At 41.1% G+C, this 16,427-nt stretch overlaps 1 protein-coding gene across 1 annotated transcript in view; it reads right to left on the bottom strand.

The window, feature by feature from the left end:
* The window catches only part of LOC144938214 (puromycin-sensitive aminopeptidase-like), a 39,105-nt gene that overhangs the window by 7,198 nt on the left and 15,480 nt on the right, over positions 1-16,427 (bottom strand). The window contains exons 6-18 of the mRNA XM_078866030.1: positions 15,450-15,665; positions 13,576-13,672; positions 13,398-13,431; positions 12,748-12,862; positions 12,407-12,571; positions 11,617-11,721; positions 9,704-9,764; positions 8,566-8,675; positions 7,989-8,052; positions 5,224-5,363; positions 4,594-4,728; positions 3,578-3,797; positions 1,149-1,291 (exon numbers count right to left, since the gene is read on the bottom strand). Of these exons, the coding sequence (XP_078722156.1) occupies positions 1,149-1,291; positions 3,578-3,797; positions 4,594-4,728; positions 5,224-5,363; positions 7,989-8,052; positions 8,566-8,675; positions 9,704-9,764; positions 11,617-11,721; positions 12,407-12,571; positions 12,748-12,862; positions 13,398-13,431; positions 13,576-13,672; positions 15,450-15,665 (1,605 nt within the window). The remainder of the gene's footprint in view (positions 1-1,148; positions 1,292-3,577; positions 3,798-4,593; positions 4,729-5,223; positions 5,364-7,988; positions 8,053-8,565; positions 8,676-9,703; positions 9,765-11,616; positions 11,722-12,406; positions 12,572-12,747; positions 12,863-13,397; positions 13,432-13,575; positions 13,673-15,449; positions 15,666-16,427) is intronic.

The following is a 16,427-nucleotide window of genomic DNA, read 5'->3' as shown; positions in this document are numbered from 1 at the left end:
GGTTGTAATTACCAATCAATGTAATTAATATGAAATTGCCCGAATTAGTTTAATATTTGCAGTATGCCAGACATCCCCCGTAACAGGAATGGCTCCACCAAAATCAGCCCAGTTGAGAGATTTTACTGTGCAATTTAAGAGCGGATTGGTCCATATATTTTTGCCGAATAATAAAAACATGAACAAATGCTACAACGGTAATTTGATTTAATGTTATATGGGACGTTAAAAAAATGGCAACATTCTTACTTGCCGACTTGCTTATAAAATGTGTTGACCTCTACGAGCCTATTCAATTCAATTAAACGTTTATTTGTTATACACGGAAAAACCAATGAATCCAGTTACCCAGCTAGTTTGCACGGGAGATCCGTGTTGCGTCAGCACCGAACAAGAAAAGGATCAACGTAACACGTCCGGAGGAAAAGGCAACAACGGAACTGAACGCATCGGAGGTACAGGCAAAAATGTGCAAAGAACAAAACTCAACAATATTAATAATATAAAATAAGATTAGGCTTTACCCTTCCTGGCAATGACACATGAGGTGTTATAAGATGTTCAAACACCAAATAGATAGCTATTGCATTAACCACACATACTTGCGGCAAAACATTCAAAGAAACATTCCCTGATAATATATGCAGTCTCTAAAACTGATTGGCCTACACCAGAGACAACCTTCTTTATGTTAACGGCTCAACAGAGCTATTTATGCTTTTATATTTGCATTGCCATTGTACTGTTTGCCTTTGACGTTCTCTGGTCTAACACTGTAGAGACAAGGCCAAAAAGAAGGCTGTCCCTGGTGTAAGCCAATCAGTTTCAAAGACAATGCATATATTATCAGAGCAAGTGTGTTTGCATGTTTTAGCCACAATTATGTGTGGTTAATGCAGACCTGATGCCTTGCAACCGGTGTCCATTTGGTGTTGGAACATCTTAAATACATGTGTTATTGCCAGAAAAGATGAAGCATATTCTCCTTATTTTATCATCTTGATACTACGAAAAAAGGTCCCATATATATCAACAATATAAACTGACATACTGCACCAAAAAAAACATTAAGTACTGCAGCCATGCCATCTGTCCCGTAGAACAACCCACTCGCTCGAGACTGCTCTGAGGCATGTCTACGCACGTACCATTTGGCGCAGATCAGGGTGAAGGACCTTCTTGCCCTCTGTGTGCTCGTGGAAGCGCCGGCGAGCCTCCTCCAGTGTCGGAGGGTGGCCTGCCCGGCCCAGGCGTCCCAAAGCAATGCTGCGGAGCAGGGCATCCAGGTGGCCTGCGTAGAGGTTAAACAGGAGAGGACATACACACCCCCCCCCCCCCTCCTGTTAGACAAACTGTAAAAGATAAAGCATTTAAATTTCGATTTAAAGCTTTCATGACTGCAGGGATTCATCTTCTTGGTTCTTTCGGTAAAGTCACGTAGAAGGGAAAAAATAAAATAATAAAAAATAATAAAATAATTCTCACGACGTTCCGGCCACAACGCAAGCAGCCGTCCTCAGGTGAAGACCAGGTCTGTCGGGGAGACAGCGTCTGAAGTGTAGTGTATATTCAGACGCTGTCTCCCCGACAGACCTGGTCTTCACCTGAGGACGGCTGCTTGCGTTGTGGCCGAAACGTCGTGAGAATTATTTTATGTTTTATTCTTATTATTTCCCTTCTACGTGACTTTACCGAAAGAACCAAGAAGATAAAGCATTTGTTGTGGTATGTATACTGCACTCAGAATCACATGTCTATAGAAGTGTGCGACAAAAAAAAGGTACATGTTATTGCAGATGTTTATAAACCATAAGACTCCATTGTGGCATTACAGTTGGACCACCTCTTAATGACCAGAGCCCAATGTGTAGTGTAGAGTAGTGTAGTGTATAGTGTAGTGTATAGTAGTGTAGTGTATAGTAGTGTAGTGTATAGTGTAGTGTATAGTAGTGTAGTGTGTATAGTGTAGTGTATAGTATAGTGTATAGTAGTGTAGTGTATAGTGGTGTAGTGTAGAGTAGTGTAGTGTATAGTGTAGTGTATAGTGTAGTGTATAGTAGTGTAGTGTATAGTGTAGTGTATAGTAGTGTAGTGTATAGTAGTGTAGTGTATAGTAGTGTAGTGTATAGTGTAGTGTATAGTAGTGTAGTGTATAGTAGTGTAGTGTATAGTGTAGTGTATAGTAGTGTAGTGTATAGTAGTGTAGTGTCTAGTAGTGTAGTGCCTCCATAGAGCCCAATGTGTTCACTTACTGACCATTCCCCTATTAACCACGGGCTGTTGTAGGTACAGAACATATTAATTAATTAATCATGTTTCTTTTAATATTATGTTTTTATGTTTTTAGTATCTTTATATATTAATATGCATTGTTTAAATATTATAAAGTACGTTTAATTTGTGAAACGGGGTCACTTTCAATGCTATAGGAACGAATTAAGCCTTTAACGTGTATTTCCTAGACTCGCTTAATGACCAAATCACTTAATGACATGAAGAGGGGTTCTACTGTTTATATATATTGAAAAAAAATGCACCATTTATAGCAATAGCATAGTTTTTTGTTTCACACCCTACAAATGGAATACCATTGTATTAGTTCCTTCAATTGCTGTCCACTGTAGAGAATGTACTTTTCAGATGTAATTGCATACACATTAAACGCTGCTAGTGACATTAAATCAAAATCTATATCCAAAAATGCAAATTGAGCTTCATCTATCATCATTATCATTATCCATGATTTATCAACTGCTTCCTTCAGTCATCGCAACTCTCGCAGTCTGGCGATGTAGCAACCTACCTAGCACATGCACTATAGCTAATTAAAATGCTCCATCTCCTTGTTAGAGGTTCAACCTCTTGAGCACATTTGCTACCTTGGCTATCATTATTCTCTTATTCTCTTCTAATGATGTGTCCCTGCCTAAGTCAATCGTAAAAAACTATACCTTGAATTAAAACTAAAACATCGGGTGGCGCAAGCGACAGCTACATATTGTACGATAATCTATTTGACACTAGACACAGCCAAAGCCACTAATGCGATCGCAACCTCATTGCCAATGCCTTCTACCATCTGCCGCAGCTAATGCAGAGTGGACACCAGAGGTGTGGACTCGAGTCATGTGACTTGGACTCGAGTCAGACTCGAGTCATGAATTTGATGACTTGCGACTCGACTTGGACTTGCATAACAATGACTTTGTCCCACCTATGAGATGTGGACTCGAGTCATGTGACTTGGACTCGAGTCAGACTCGAGTCATGAATTTGATGACTTGCGACTCGACTTGGACTTGCATAACAATGACTTTGTCCCACCTCTGGTGGACACGTGATCTGAAAGATGTGCCCCGAACATTATCCCCAACCATCTGCTCTTAGGTCTTCCCCATAATCGCAAAACTGATGGAGATCACTTCCACGCTCGTCCCATTACCTGGACATCCTGCGTCCTGCCCACATGGCCTATAACTGAATTACCATTTTTTTTCCCTCAAGTTTATACCTTCCTGTCGTGTTTCACGGGACTGAAATGGCAAGCTCACGGAGTCACCCGATGAGGGTGTTCTACCTTCTCCAGGCTTGGGGTCCCAGCCGAGCCGTGTCCCGATGGGTGCGAACAGGTCAATGACATAGTCTTGGAAGTTGGAGTAGAAATCGGTGTTGATGAGAAGAACGGCAATGGATGAGAGGTTGCCGGACAGGTCCATCCACACCGTGTAGTTGGTCTCATTCTTGAAGGCCTCCAGGACTTTGAGAACCTCCACTGCACTCACAACGCCTGCACGAGCCTATTCATGCACGCATGCGCGCAAACATGCAAACATGGGTATAAGCATACCGCATGCATGCATATAGTAATTAGGAGTAACGATGCATCAATTCTGCAATTGAAGTATGATGTTTAGCCTCATTATATACACGCGTGAAATGCACGCAAGGATTCATCATGTTCTCTTTGTATAATAATTTCAGCGCTTTGTCAAACGACTGCAGGATGAAGGCCTCTCCACTGTTGGGGGTTGTTGGAACGAAAATTCACAATGCTGCTGGTCAGTGCAGGTTAGGACAAGAGAGGCCCAGGACTCTGGTCAATGGGTACATAGCATAGTATAAGTGTACTTTTCCAGCAATTGTGTCCATTCACTGGTGGATGAAGGAATTCCACAGCCAAGCAATTCATGGAGAGTTATTACCCATACTTCACCATGCCACTCAGTGTGGGTTGATAAAGGCAGGCAGCATTTATGTGAAAGCATAAAAGTACAGTACAACAATGAATATTGCTACAATGCCCATCATGTAGCCCCGAAAGTTCCATGACCACTTGTTTGAAAATTGGCACGTCACAATGAGCATTCCAGAAACGTCGTGATTTAATTTAGTTGTTTTCATTTTTATTTATTTTATGATTTTTTACCTACGTGACTTTACCAAAAAAACCTAAAAGTATTCCAGAGCTTGTTTGACGTAAACATACATAGACAATGTGCGGGGAAAAAAGGAAATCAGTGCATGCATATATAATATCCCTAACTGATTGCGTACAATATTTCTATACAGGAGAAACTCAAAAACAAGAATCACCAGAGCCATGAGGTCATTCTGAAGGTCCATGCGGTCGCGTGCTGGAAGAGAGAGGTCTCTGATGGCTGGGATCAGACTGTAGAGCATGTCGCTGGTGTAGCTGACGCGGCAGAACCCCACCGTGCCCGGATTAAGCTGGGGAACGAGGCGAGTATTGATGAGTGACAAAACCCACTGGGGTAAGCAGGCATAAACAGGGGATCAATTCAAGTGTTGGTGAAAAGCAGTATAGACCAAAATGCAAAATGGTGTGCCTAAGCCATCTCATCCGATCTTTACGATATGTAGAAGCGCCATTGGTCAAAAAAACATTAATTATTTGCCATTAAAGGCAGTGTTAATGACATTAGAGCAGACTATTATACATGTACGGATGCATCGAGTATTCAATTCATATCAATTGTTATCCTCACGATACATACGTCTAATCTTGCACGTGTAAATATATTATTTTCGATCGTATAGCTTGTACGTAATGGGCCATGTGACCCCTGCTGCCACTAAAATTGAAACAAAATGACCATAGAATTGAATCGTAACCCCGACTTGTGACAATTAATAGAACAGCAATGGGGCGAATCGTTACATGGGGATGGAACACACAGGTGAGTTCAGCGCATGAGGTCGCACCTTGATCCAGTGCTTTGGATCGATGTTTTTGATGGTGACGGTCATCTCAGGCTTGTCCAACAAAACTGTGGTGTGTATGGCATTGGGATCCTCGCTTGTCGAGACGCTGATTGGCACCATCCATTGCGGGCATATCTCACCTGTCGAATATATCGTGGTCAATTTTAGCTCCAAAAAATCCTCACAATTCCATGAAATATAAAATATCTTGAAAACATATTCTTAGGTTTTTTCGGTAAAGTCACGTAGGTAAAAAAATTAAAATTAATAAAAGTAAAATAAAAATAAAATAAAAATCACGACGTTTCGGAGGCAACACAAGCTTCCGTCTTCAGGTGGAACCGTCACAGCACGATTGCTGTATCAAGTAAGAGAAATTGATGCAGCAATCGTGCTGTGACGGTTTCACCTGAAGACGGAAGCTTGTGTTACCTCCGAAACGTCGTGATTTTTATTTAATTTTACTTTTATTAATTTTAAATTTTTACCTACGTGACTTTACCGAAAAAACCTAAGAATATGAATCCTTGCAGTCACGAAAGCTTCAAATCTAGAATCTTGAAAAAAAAGTTGGGTGTTCTATATTATATAGACAAGGTTTTTTTATGCTCAAGTGAGTGGCTTAAATAATTAGCAACTCAGCAAAAATCAATCCTAATTTATTAATACATCGTATCTATTCATTAACTTCAAAGGCAGTAGTATCCAGCTATGCCAAGTTCCACGAAGCAGGGTTACGAAGGTATTCATAAATTCCTGCATTAAACACATACATCCACTAATAGTAACATTAAATCATTTATGGCCCTTTGTCAATCCAATGCTGGATGAAGGCCTCCTCACAAAGTATCATTCATGGGTGTTATTTGACAATACTGTATTTACTATGCTGGTAAATCTGCAGTCTGGATGCACTGAGCTATTTAAGCGATGTTTGTGCCTTCTTCAGACTCAACAGAAGAGAACGCTTGTAATCGTTGAATGTTTGGAAAGTTGATTTGGAGTTTATTTTATCAACTGCCAAAACAGTCATGACACTTAAGCAGTTTTTAGGTGATCAGTCGTACCAGGGCGTCCCGCAATCAGTAATTACATTGGCTGGTAAACTGCTTTTCACAAGAAATATGACTACTGGCTTTGATGGTATAAATGACGCCCAATAGTCCTCTGTTTAAATATGTGGGGTTTATGTTTACAGAAGTGCCATGCAATTCCATTTCATTACTCAGTCATTACTTTATTACTCAACAACTAACAATTGTAAAATGTGTACCAAGCAGAATGTTGTGCTAATTCTGTTAGAATTTTAGTCTGTAGAAAAAAAACATACTTTTTAAATGCGAACATGATCTACAGACGCCAAGGCCTAAATAACGAAATATAAAAATTATCAAAACCATTTATGAATATGAAACAGCCATAATAAGATTACATGAAGTAATTAAATCCGATTTGTAATGGGAGTCAGCCAAGGCAAACCAGTCTCACCCAAATTATTCAAAGTAACACTAAAAGATATTCACTGAAAAATTATTGTCGTTGGAATAATGGAATAAGGATGGTTGGTGAAAGTATGAAACATCTCAGCTACACTGACAATGTATCCTTCACCAAAATGGTAATGAAATACAGGAAATTACTGAATAAGTAAACAAAGAAACCTGTAAAGTGGCACGAAAGGCAAATGAGCAAAACAAAAGTCACGTACTAATTTGATAAACCTGAGCGAAAACGAGAATTGTCGGAGTGGCGCAACGGAAACAAAATACAAGAGTGTGTATGGAGTCACCTGTGATTGTTGAAGGCAGGATTAGTGGTCTTGTTTGAAAGAAAAATGAGCGATAACGGGAGTGCTTTTGATAAGCAACGTACTAATGTACTTAAAGAATAACGTTTTAAATTCTTGCACATTACATAGCATGACCTATGGATCGTTCCATGGAATCTGACAAACAACGTGGAACAAAAAAGCTGAAAAGTACTCCGAGGAGTGAGGAGTGCTGCTTGATAGGAATTACAATGAGAGCCAAAACAAGGAACATGTGGATAAGATCCATCCAACCTGCCTATGTCAGCTGTTATTTCCGACTCTCGGTGCGTCTCTCTCTCTCTATGCCTCTCTCTTAGATCTCTCATGCTCACATGTCCTTTGCATTGCACTCTCATGCCGTTGGGTTGCACTCTCATGCTCACATGTCCTTTGGATTGCGTTGTCATTCCTTTTGGATTGCACCACTCTTCGTTCTTACATTAACATGCTAATCTCTCACATTAACATGCTAATCTCTCACATTAACATAGCCACTTCCGTGCCCTCGTCGAGGAGGCCGCTCTCCCTTCTATCTTACAGTTACATGCTAATTTCTCACATTAACATCACGAGCCCCGGCCACTTCTGTATGACCCTTGGGCTACACCCATTTCAAACCTTTTAAAACAGTCTGCCTCAGCAGCAGACCATGCTTTCCCACCTGATGACGGACGCTTGTGTTGCGCCCGAAACGTCGTGATTTATTATTTTATTTTATACCTACGTGACTTTAACGAAAGAACCAAAGAGTATGTGGATAAGAGTACAGATGGAATTGAGAGCCATTACACCGACTTAAGAAAAGTGGCCTTTGGCAGGTTATGGACATCATAACATCATGAGGGAAGGTGATGACAGGTGATTTAAATATATAATTAACGTTATTTAGTTGATCAATTATGAATATACATCAAATGAGGGTGAATGCAAGGATAAACGGATCTTGTAATCATACCAGAAAAGACACCCCCGGCGCAAAACTTCTTCTGTGAAATTTTCAAAATCCTGTCTTTGCCTTGCTGTCGTATAACAAAATAAAACATCAACATATTAACGTTCAGCCTTTACAGTCACCGCTTATTTTTTCACCGAGGAAAAACATTTGATAACACTTGTGCTTTTTTAACAAATTAAATGTACTGAAAAGGAACGATGAAATCAGCTCATGCAGTGGTATTATGTGGATTTTTGGCTCGCAGAACATTGATGGCTGCGGATTGCATGTATGCATGTATTTTGAACTGCTTTCACACTGTACAGAGCCAACCATGCTAATCTAAGGTGCGGTGGGGGGGGGGGGAAGGACAACAAACTAAACACAAAAATCACAACTTGCTTCTGTCCACATCCACTCATGTGTCCTTCATACTTTCCGCAAGTAAAAAGGACACGAATTCTGGACGACTTCATCCAGCAGTGGAGATTATGTCATGGCTAATGAGGACGAATGAGCACGGCTCCGATGCGGAAGTGCGCGAATCCCAGAAACGGATGGGCGAGGTTGGCGGCGAGGAAGGTAACGGGCACAGCACCTGCTCGGCTGTCACGTGCAGCACGGGGAAGCCCATCTGGGTGGTCCAGGTGCACATCACGGCGCTCACGGGTTTGCCGCTCGACTCCTCCAGGCAGTCCCACAGGTCCTCTGCAACGCAGCCGCGTGTTGCATTAAGCACCCACGCAGTACGACACATTTTACATGTACCTTGGTGATGTACAATGATCCGGTGGCTTTCTTCTCAACAGGTGATTAACTAGATATTGTGAGAGTGATAGCTCAATATCTTACAGAGGAGTGTTAAAGTATTGAATAGGTGTACAGTGCAGTCTCCAACTAGGATTCACTATCTCTCTGGACCCAGTATTTGTGATGAAGAGCCATTGCCCAAAAATCACCAATTATACAAATAAAGTGGATTGAGATTTGTTGGAGACTTGTTGAGACTTGAAATAATTCTGACCCACACTACTGGACATCTGTGAAAAAGAGATTCACAGCTCACCAAATTTCTCCCGGATAAATAAAGATTCAGATTTTGATTCTGAAATAAAATAGTTATCTAAATTTATCGCCCTTACTTCAGTGGGGTATCTATAAATGGGTCACCCTATATGATGTAACTTACAGCCCTTTGTTAAACCACTACTGGATGAAGGCCTCCCCCACTCAACGTCAGTCATGGGGGTTGTTTGACGATACTTCAGCACGCTGGTCAGCACGGTTTGGTGAAGGAGAGGGTGAAGACCAGCACAGGTGAAGATGTAATTCACCATTAATGTCAGCCGTGGCCGGGAATCGAACTCGGGTTGCTGGGTTCATAGCAGAGTGTGCTAACCACTGGTGTCACCCCCTCCACCAAAATGCAATACAATTTGGGTTTATAATATCTAAATGCGACTGTATCCCATGCGAAGATGGCGAGCAGGGCAAACTGCAAATAAAGAAGCAAATGTAATTTGGTAAAAAGTCGAGTATAACTTTAATTCAAATCTGTCAATGATGAGACGATCCATCACAACAGAAAAAATATGCCAGTTTTGTACCCACAGTGCACATTTTTGTTTGAAGTAAAAAAAAAACGATTCAATAAACCAACTTAATAGACTAAGAATTCCAGCTCGACAGCATGATACAAGTTAAAATAAAGTAAAACCTGCTGCGGGAGAACTTACGTGTGGCTGCATTTTTGTACTGAAACTTTGTCAGGTACAGATGCATTCCTTTTCGGAAGTCCTATAAAGAAAAACACATAAGAGCGTGATGGTTTTACTTTAAGAAATTAAAACAAACCTAACACAAAGCTGATTTTCCAGGAGACAATCACTGAATGAATGAGCATCTACCTCCGGAACAAATAAAAACTATTCATCAATAACAATGCCGTTAAAATAATGTTAAATAGGTGTGACGTTTTATTCAATGGCTCATCAGAGCAAATACATTGAGCACTGACTCATTCATATGTTTTTGTGTAGGTGTTTTAAGACAGTTACTTTTTCTGCATTGGAGGTTGATGATTTTATATTTGTAGAGCGCCTTCACACAAGCCGCTTGATGTAGTAAAAAAAAACGTTGACACACTACGACTATTTCGATGGCAGGGGCGTGCAAGGGTTGAGAAATGAGTGATCGCGAAAGAGGGTACTTAAGGGATCACAAAAGGGTAGGGGAGGGATGGGAAGGAGTGAAGGGGCAAGGGAAGGGAAGAGAATGGGCAAGAGAGAAGAGGTAGAGAGTCCGATGAGGCTGTTTTGGCGATCTGCGCTGTGATCACTTGAACCAGTTTCCAAACTGGGCCAGGATGTATGTATGGATGTTGAAATTATTTTGCGCTGCACGTAGCCAACCGTGCGAATAGGTCTACATTTAAGTGGTTGTGGGAATGCTAAAATACATACAAATAAAAAACATCCAGCGTTCAAAAAAGTTTTCGTGAAAAAATTCTACATCATGGGACCTCCTTTGCCAGTACCAAAATATGATAATAGGTTTTTCCCCTTTTTTCTGCCAATCAATTTCAAGGACAATGCAGATATTATCAGAGTATGTTTTTGTTTGTATTCTGACCACAAGCAGTGGTTAATGCAGACATGATTCCTTGTAAAAGGTTTCAGTTTGGTGTTTTAACATCTTAACATCTATTTTGTTGGCAGAAAAAAGGGGAAAAACCTATTATCATAGTTTTAAAATTACCAACTAGTTTCCAAAACTCTGCCTTATACCCAACAAAAAATAAACATATTCCTTCAAGACTATAAAAAAAACCTCCACGAGTGATGGAATGTGTAGCGATGGAATGTGGAGCGTTCACACGTTCAGTGCGGCTCACTCAGTGTTTTCTTTACTAATGACAGCAGGTGTGCGCCCAACGAGAAGCCATTAAATGTGTTATGTTTAAAACACTCTTAAAGTAACATCATTAGCAAATGTTTGGTTGTGAACCTTCAAATAAATATTCGGCGAATTCTTTGGCAGCAGTTTAGAAACACAAAATGAATCATGGTAAAGTATTTCCAGCCTTGGCATAAGCAAACCGTACGATATATCTAAACTGAACTTGTGCATTGCTACTATATTATGGAGTTTTTTAAACATTATTTTCTTTTTCCCATTTTATTAAAATTGTGAGATCGGAATCACGTCACACCAGATTAAAATTAATCCAATTAGAGAATGGCCCTTGGAGAGAGACATCAGAACAACCTCTGCATTCCTTTCAATTGACCCTATTTATCCACACAATTGGGAATAAATATTCCCTAATACCCTGCTAAAGAGATACATTTATGACATGGTCAACAGATTTATGGAAATTTTTAATCTCAAAGTGGACTTAAGTTATATCAATTAAAATTACATTTATGTGGTTTTTAGTTGTTCTAATCATTGGCAACTGGACTCAAAGCATTAATGAACTTGCTACACTTGATAACCCAGTTTAATTATGGGTGGCTGTGGTTGGATTCAAACCCAGGCTCTTGAGCAGTGTCAGCTCAGTGCTGTGACCCGAGACAACTGCTCACCTCCAGAGACATGTGACAATTAAGTGTACAGGGGTTTTGGGGGAAAAATTGAAGCTTCTGACCGTATCCCCAATGTAGTTGTGTAGCATGCGGATGACTGACGCGCCCTTGCTGTAGGAGATGGTATCAAAAATTTCATCCACCTCCGATGGGTGACCGACAGGTACCTGAAATGATCACAACACAAGACAATAAAATATCAATGTTTGTGCTGTGTGTGTTGAATAACCTACGGGTACACAAGATGTAAACACAAAAAATAAGTTAAGAAAATTGGTAAAATATGCAGTGCTCACATGTACTCGAATATATAGTTTTTCTTGAAGCTGGAGGCTAATTTTATTATAATTATGTTTTTTCTTTTCACATCAATTTTCAAGTAGAATAAAATAAACATCAGAAAAACTGCTGCTGGTGATTCGTGAGATCTTTTTTTTACGTGAGTTGTTGTAAAGTAGGCCTGTAACGATTCTCCTCCTTACAATTCGCTGCATTGTTAAAACTAAGTAGCTGCTGAGGCCACATGATCTGATTACACGCAACATACAAAAAAATTAAATTGACACACACACCTATGATTTTATGAAAATACATCATTAGCATATTAATACGTATTCTTGGTTCTCACGTAGAAGGGAAATAATAAAATAATAAAATTATTATTTTGTTGTATATTTTTATTACTTTATTATTTCCCTTCTACGTGACATTAACGAAAGAACCAAGAATATGAATCCCTGCAGTCACGAAAGCTTTAAATCAAAATATTAATACATGTTCATCAATGCATTGGTGCACCTTTATTGTTAAGCAAAATGACGGCATCTACATTTGCGACACATCAAAAGGTACCTCGATGGGGTGGCTGTTGTCAAGGGCATCCAGCTCCAGGGCGGGAGCGTAGTCCGTGGAAACAAACTGTGTCCAGATGTCAAACTCGGGAAAGCAGTGGTCCACACACAGGTATTCAATCCAGGAGGCAAAGCCCTCGTTCAGCCACAGGTGCGTCCACCATTCCTGAGAAGCGACATTACAACATTATTTCCCTTCTACGTGACTTTACCGAAGGAACCAAGAAGATGAATCCCTGCAGTCACGAAAGCTTTAAATCGAAAATTACAACATTGGTAGCACGCATTTTTCAGGTAGGCGCTGTCAAGTTACAACGGGGAATTGTCTGTGTCGTCGCGTACCATCGTAACGAGGTTTCCAAACCATTGGTGGGCCAGCTCGTGCCCCACAACAAGGGCCACCTTCTGCTTGGCCTCGGCTGATGAGTTCTTTGGATCAACGAGCAGAGCCAGCTCCCTGTCACATACCGCGAACACCGTAAACAGCTGTGTCAATCAGACATCAAACAACATCCTCTGTGAAACAAAAACAAGGCAACCACACCGTAGGGCTTAAGACGTTTCTAACACCCTCTTTATCCACTGGAACATCCGAGCCGAGCCAATGTGGGTTGCCTCACAGTGCAGGTGGTGCTTGGCTATTTGCTCTATCGCGTCGAAATGAAACCGTGATAACCAAAGCCTCACAAGACATTTGGCTCCGGGATGACGGAGAGCAGGAGAAAGTTTATCATGCTATTATGTACACACACGATCCCCAACAGAATATGTGCATTGCCCTATGGGAAACCAATGACAAGGAGAGGCTCATGAAAGTAGCACTGTATTCAGCTGAGCAGCAGCAGCAGAGTCAATGACTGGAACTGAGCACATAGGTGCTTGTTGGAAAAGCCTTTTGAAAAATATTGCTTCTAAATCCTTGGGAATAAAACTGAAGAATTACATCAGTAACTGTGGACATCATTGGAATTACATTCATAAAAGCATTGTACCTATAGGTGACCAGTCCCCAGTTTTCCATGGCACCTGAGAGACAAACAAAATCACACACATCCCACATTAAAATGTCATTGCCACATACTATTCGACCAAAACAGCCTGTTTTAAAATATGAATGTATTTATTTATTTAAAAGCAGCATTCAGTACATAATTAGAGACCATTACCAACCTGTTGCAAAGTCTGCCACTGCAATCAGGTCAATCTTGGGAAGTGGGTAGGGAACATCAAAGTAGTCCTTGTAGAAAGGTAGTGTCTTGGTGGCAACCTGTAAGAAAAGAAGGGAATACAACACCGTACGGCAAATCCACCTGTTTGCAAGTGTATCTCCAACATTACACAGAAGGTGTTTAATCAGTATTCTCAGGTTTTTTCGGTAAAGTCACGTAGGTAAAACATTAAAAGTAATGAAAGTAAAATAAAACAAAACAAAAATAAAAATAAAATTCACGACGTTTCGGAGGCAACACAAGTCTCCGTCATCAGGTGGGACCGTCACAGCCAGATTAGCTGCATCAAGTGAAGCAATGATTCAAAATGTAATCCCTTATAAGCAAGTTGAAGGGGGGGAGGAGAGGGGGGGGGAGTTCATCAGAATGTGGTAGCCAATGAATGGAACGTATCGGGAGGGAGGGGGGTGGGAGGGGGAGGGAGCCAACAAAACATTTGGCGACGGCTTGGACGCGGCTGCTGCGCACGCCAACACAATGGGCAGAAAGGGGGGAGGGGAGGTCTGATACACATGATAGAACAAAGGAACGAAAATGCCCATGTTTATCAGTGCCATTTAACTATGACTTATGGTTCCAAAACATGGTCAATAATAAAGAAGATGGAACAAAAATAAAAAGTATTAAAAATAAACACAGAGATACTTAGATTTATACGAAGAGACAAAGTATAACACATGGATAAGAGAACGCACATCGATCTGACTGTTGAGAATGTAAGTGAACTTCGCAGGACACATCGCTAGAAGAGATGATGGCCAGTGATCGACAATAACAATGGAGTGGCAGCCAACGGAGGGGAGGCACCCAAGAGTACATCTGCACCAGAGATGTGCCGATGAAATCAGCTCGTGTGCAGGTGCTAGGTGGATTCAACAAATCCAAAAAACTACTCTGCTCATATCATATTCAACCTTTCCTACAATTCCCATACCTCGACCCTCCTCGCGCAAATGCACTGGCTCTGTGTGCTACAGTTGTCTGTTCAAATTCCTCACCCTGGTCTACAAATCCCTTCATGGTCTTGGCCCACCGTATCTTGCCAAACTTGTATCTATGTGCTTTCTCGCCCTCTACGTTCTGAATCTTTGCTATTCCTCTCTGTCCTCTTTCTCCTTGCGCTCATTCCACGCTTTTGCTCTTTTTCACTTCTTGCCACCCTTCACTGGAAACAAACTTCCCCTCCACATTAAACAGTCACCTTCCCTCACTATTTTCCAGTTCTCACTCAAACTCAATTATTTTTCCGAGCTCACTTCACGACTCCTTAATCTCCCCTCAACCACCACCGTTACTGTTCCCTCTTCATATTCTCATTATGAGGCGAACACTCGTTCCGCATTCATGCAATCCATTCATCATCATATACCGTCTTCAATTTCGCTTTTACCAAATTCACGCATCACAGGTTCGCCACCATTGCTTCATCTATTTCATTCCACTCACCTCCACCATTACATTCATATGTACCATTCTTGATTCTCTGTAACGGGCCTTGTTTAAGGTGCTATATAAATTAAGATAAGGTTGTCGCATCGTAGGATCATAACAGCTTAGAGAAGCCTTCATGCAGCAGTGGACTCAAAATATCTGACAATTGTAATGATGATTTAAAGCTTTCGTGACTGCAGGGATTCATATTATTGGTTCTTTCGGTAAAGTCACGTAGAAGGGAAATAATAAAATAATAAAAATATAAACCAATAAAATATTTTTTTTTTCTACGTGACTTTACCAAAAGAACCAAGAATATAATTGTAATGATGATGAACGCAGCAGTCCTCACTTTTGATTTACAGTTTCCAACGTACACACCTGCAGCGCGAAGCGGCCATGCTCGGCCTTGCCCAGGGGTGCGTAGACGCGCACCAGCACTCCATCGGACGACTGCGCCTCGACAAAGTCAAACTCGCCCACCACGAATGCCACCAGGTAGGTGGACATAATGGGCGAGCGGGCAAACGTCACACGCACCAGGCTCTCGCCGGAGCTGCCCTGTTCATCATCTTGAGGCACGCGCTTGATCTCTTGCTGTGAACGGCAGACAGAGAAGCAAGGCAGCACATGTGTGTGTGTGACCCACGACCTAAGTGGCTTTTGTCAATCAACATGATCCCTGCAATAGAACTAGTTACTTCCTACTGCACTGGTTCCCTGGGCTGTAGAGCTCTCAAATGCGTTTTCGGGTTGTACCGTGTTGTTTGGCATGATTGTTGTTTGACATTTCCCTCCACGTGCTGGGAGCTTTTAAGATTCAATTCCCGAAAAAGCTCCCAACACATGGAGCCAAACGTGAGACATCATGCCAAACAATGCGACGTGCAACCTGAAAACACAATGCCGAACTGGTTAACTCCTGCCATCAATACGGAAAAATACACACTGGTCTAAGTTGGTCTTTAGAGTGTTTACAAAGCTCTTCATCTAGAGCCCTTCGTCAATCCACTACTGGAAGAAGTGCAGGTTATTGAAGGCGAGAAACAGATGCATAATAGCAGCACAACAAAGTGTTTTGCTGGACTGCCCTCTGCTCCCCTCATCTAATCAAACACTATCCAGGTTCACACATGCTTAGCTTCCAAGATCTGATGAGATCAGCCACATTCCGGGAGATTTGGCCACAGGCATTGGAATTACAATAAAATCCAGATTTCTTTACGAGTCATACTTGAATTTAAAACAAACCTTAGTTCATATTTTATTTAGATTTTAAAGTGGAATTTTTAACATTGTTACACTCTCTGAATGCATAGTTTTTTTAAATAAAGGTCTATCTAATAAGCCAGTGCCATT

This window comes from Lampetra fluviatilis, chromosome 21 (genome assembly GCF_964198595.1).
Source record: "Lampetra fluviatilis chromosome 21, kcLamFluv1.1, whole genome shotgun sequence".
NCBI lineage: Eukaryota > Metazoa > Chordata > Hyperoartia > Petromyzontiformes > Petromyzontidae > Lampetra > Lampetra fluviatilis.
This window is presented reverse-complemented; position numbering and strand designations above follow the sequence as displayed.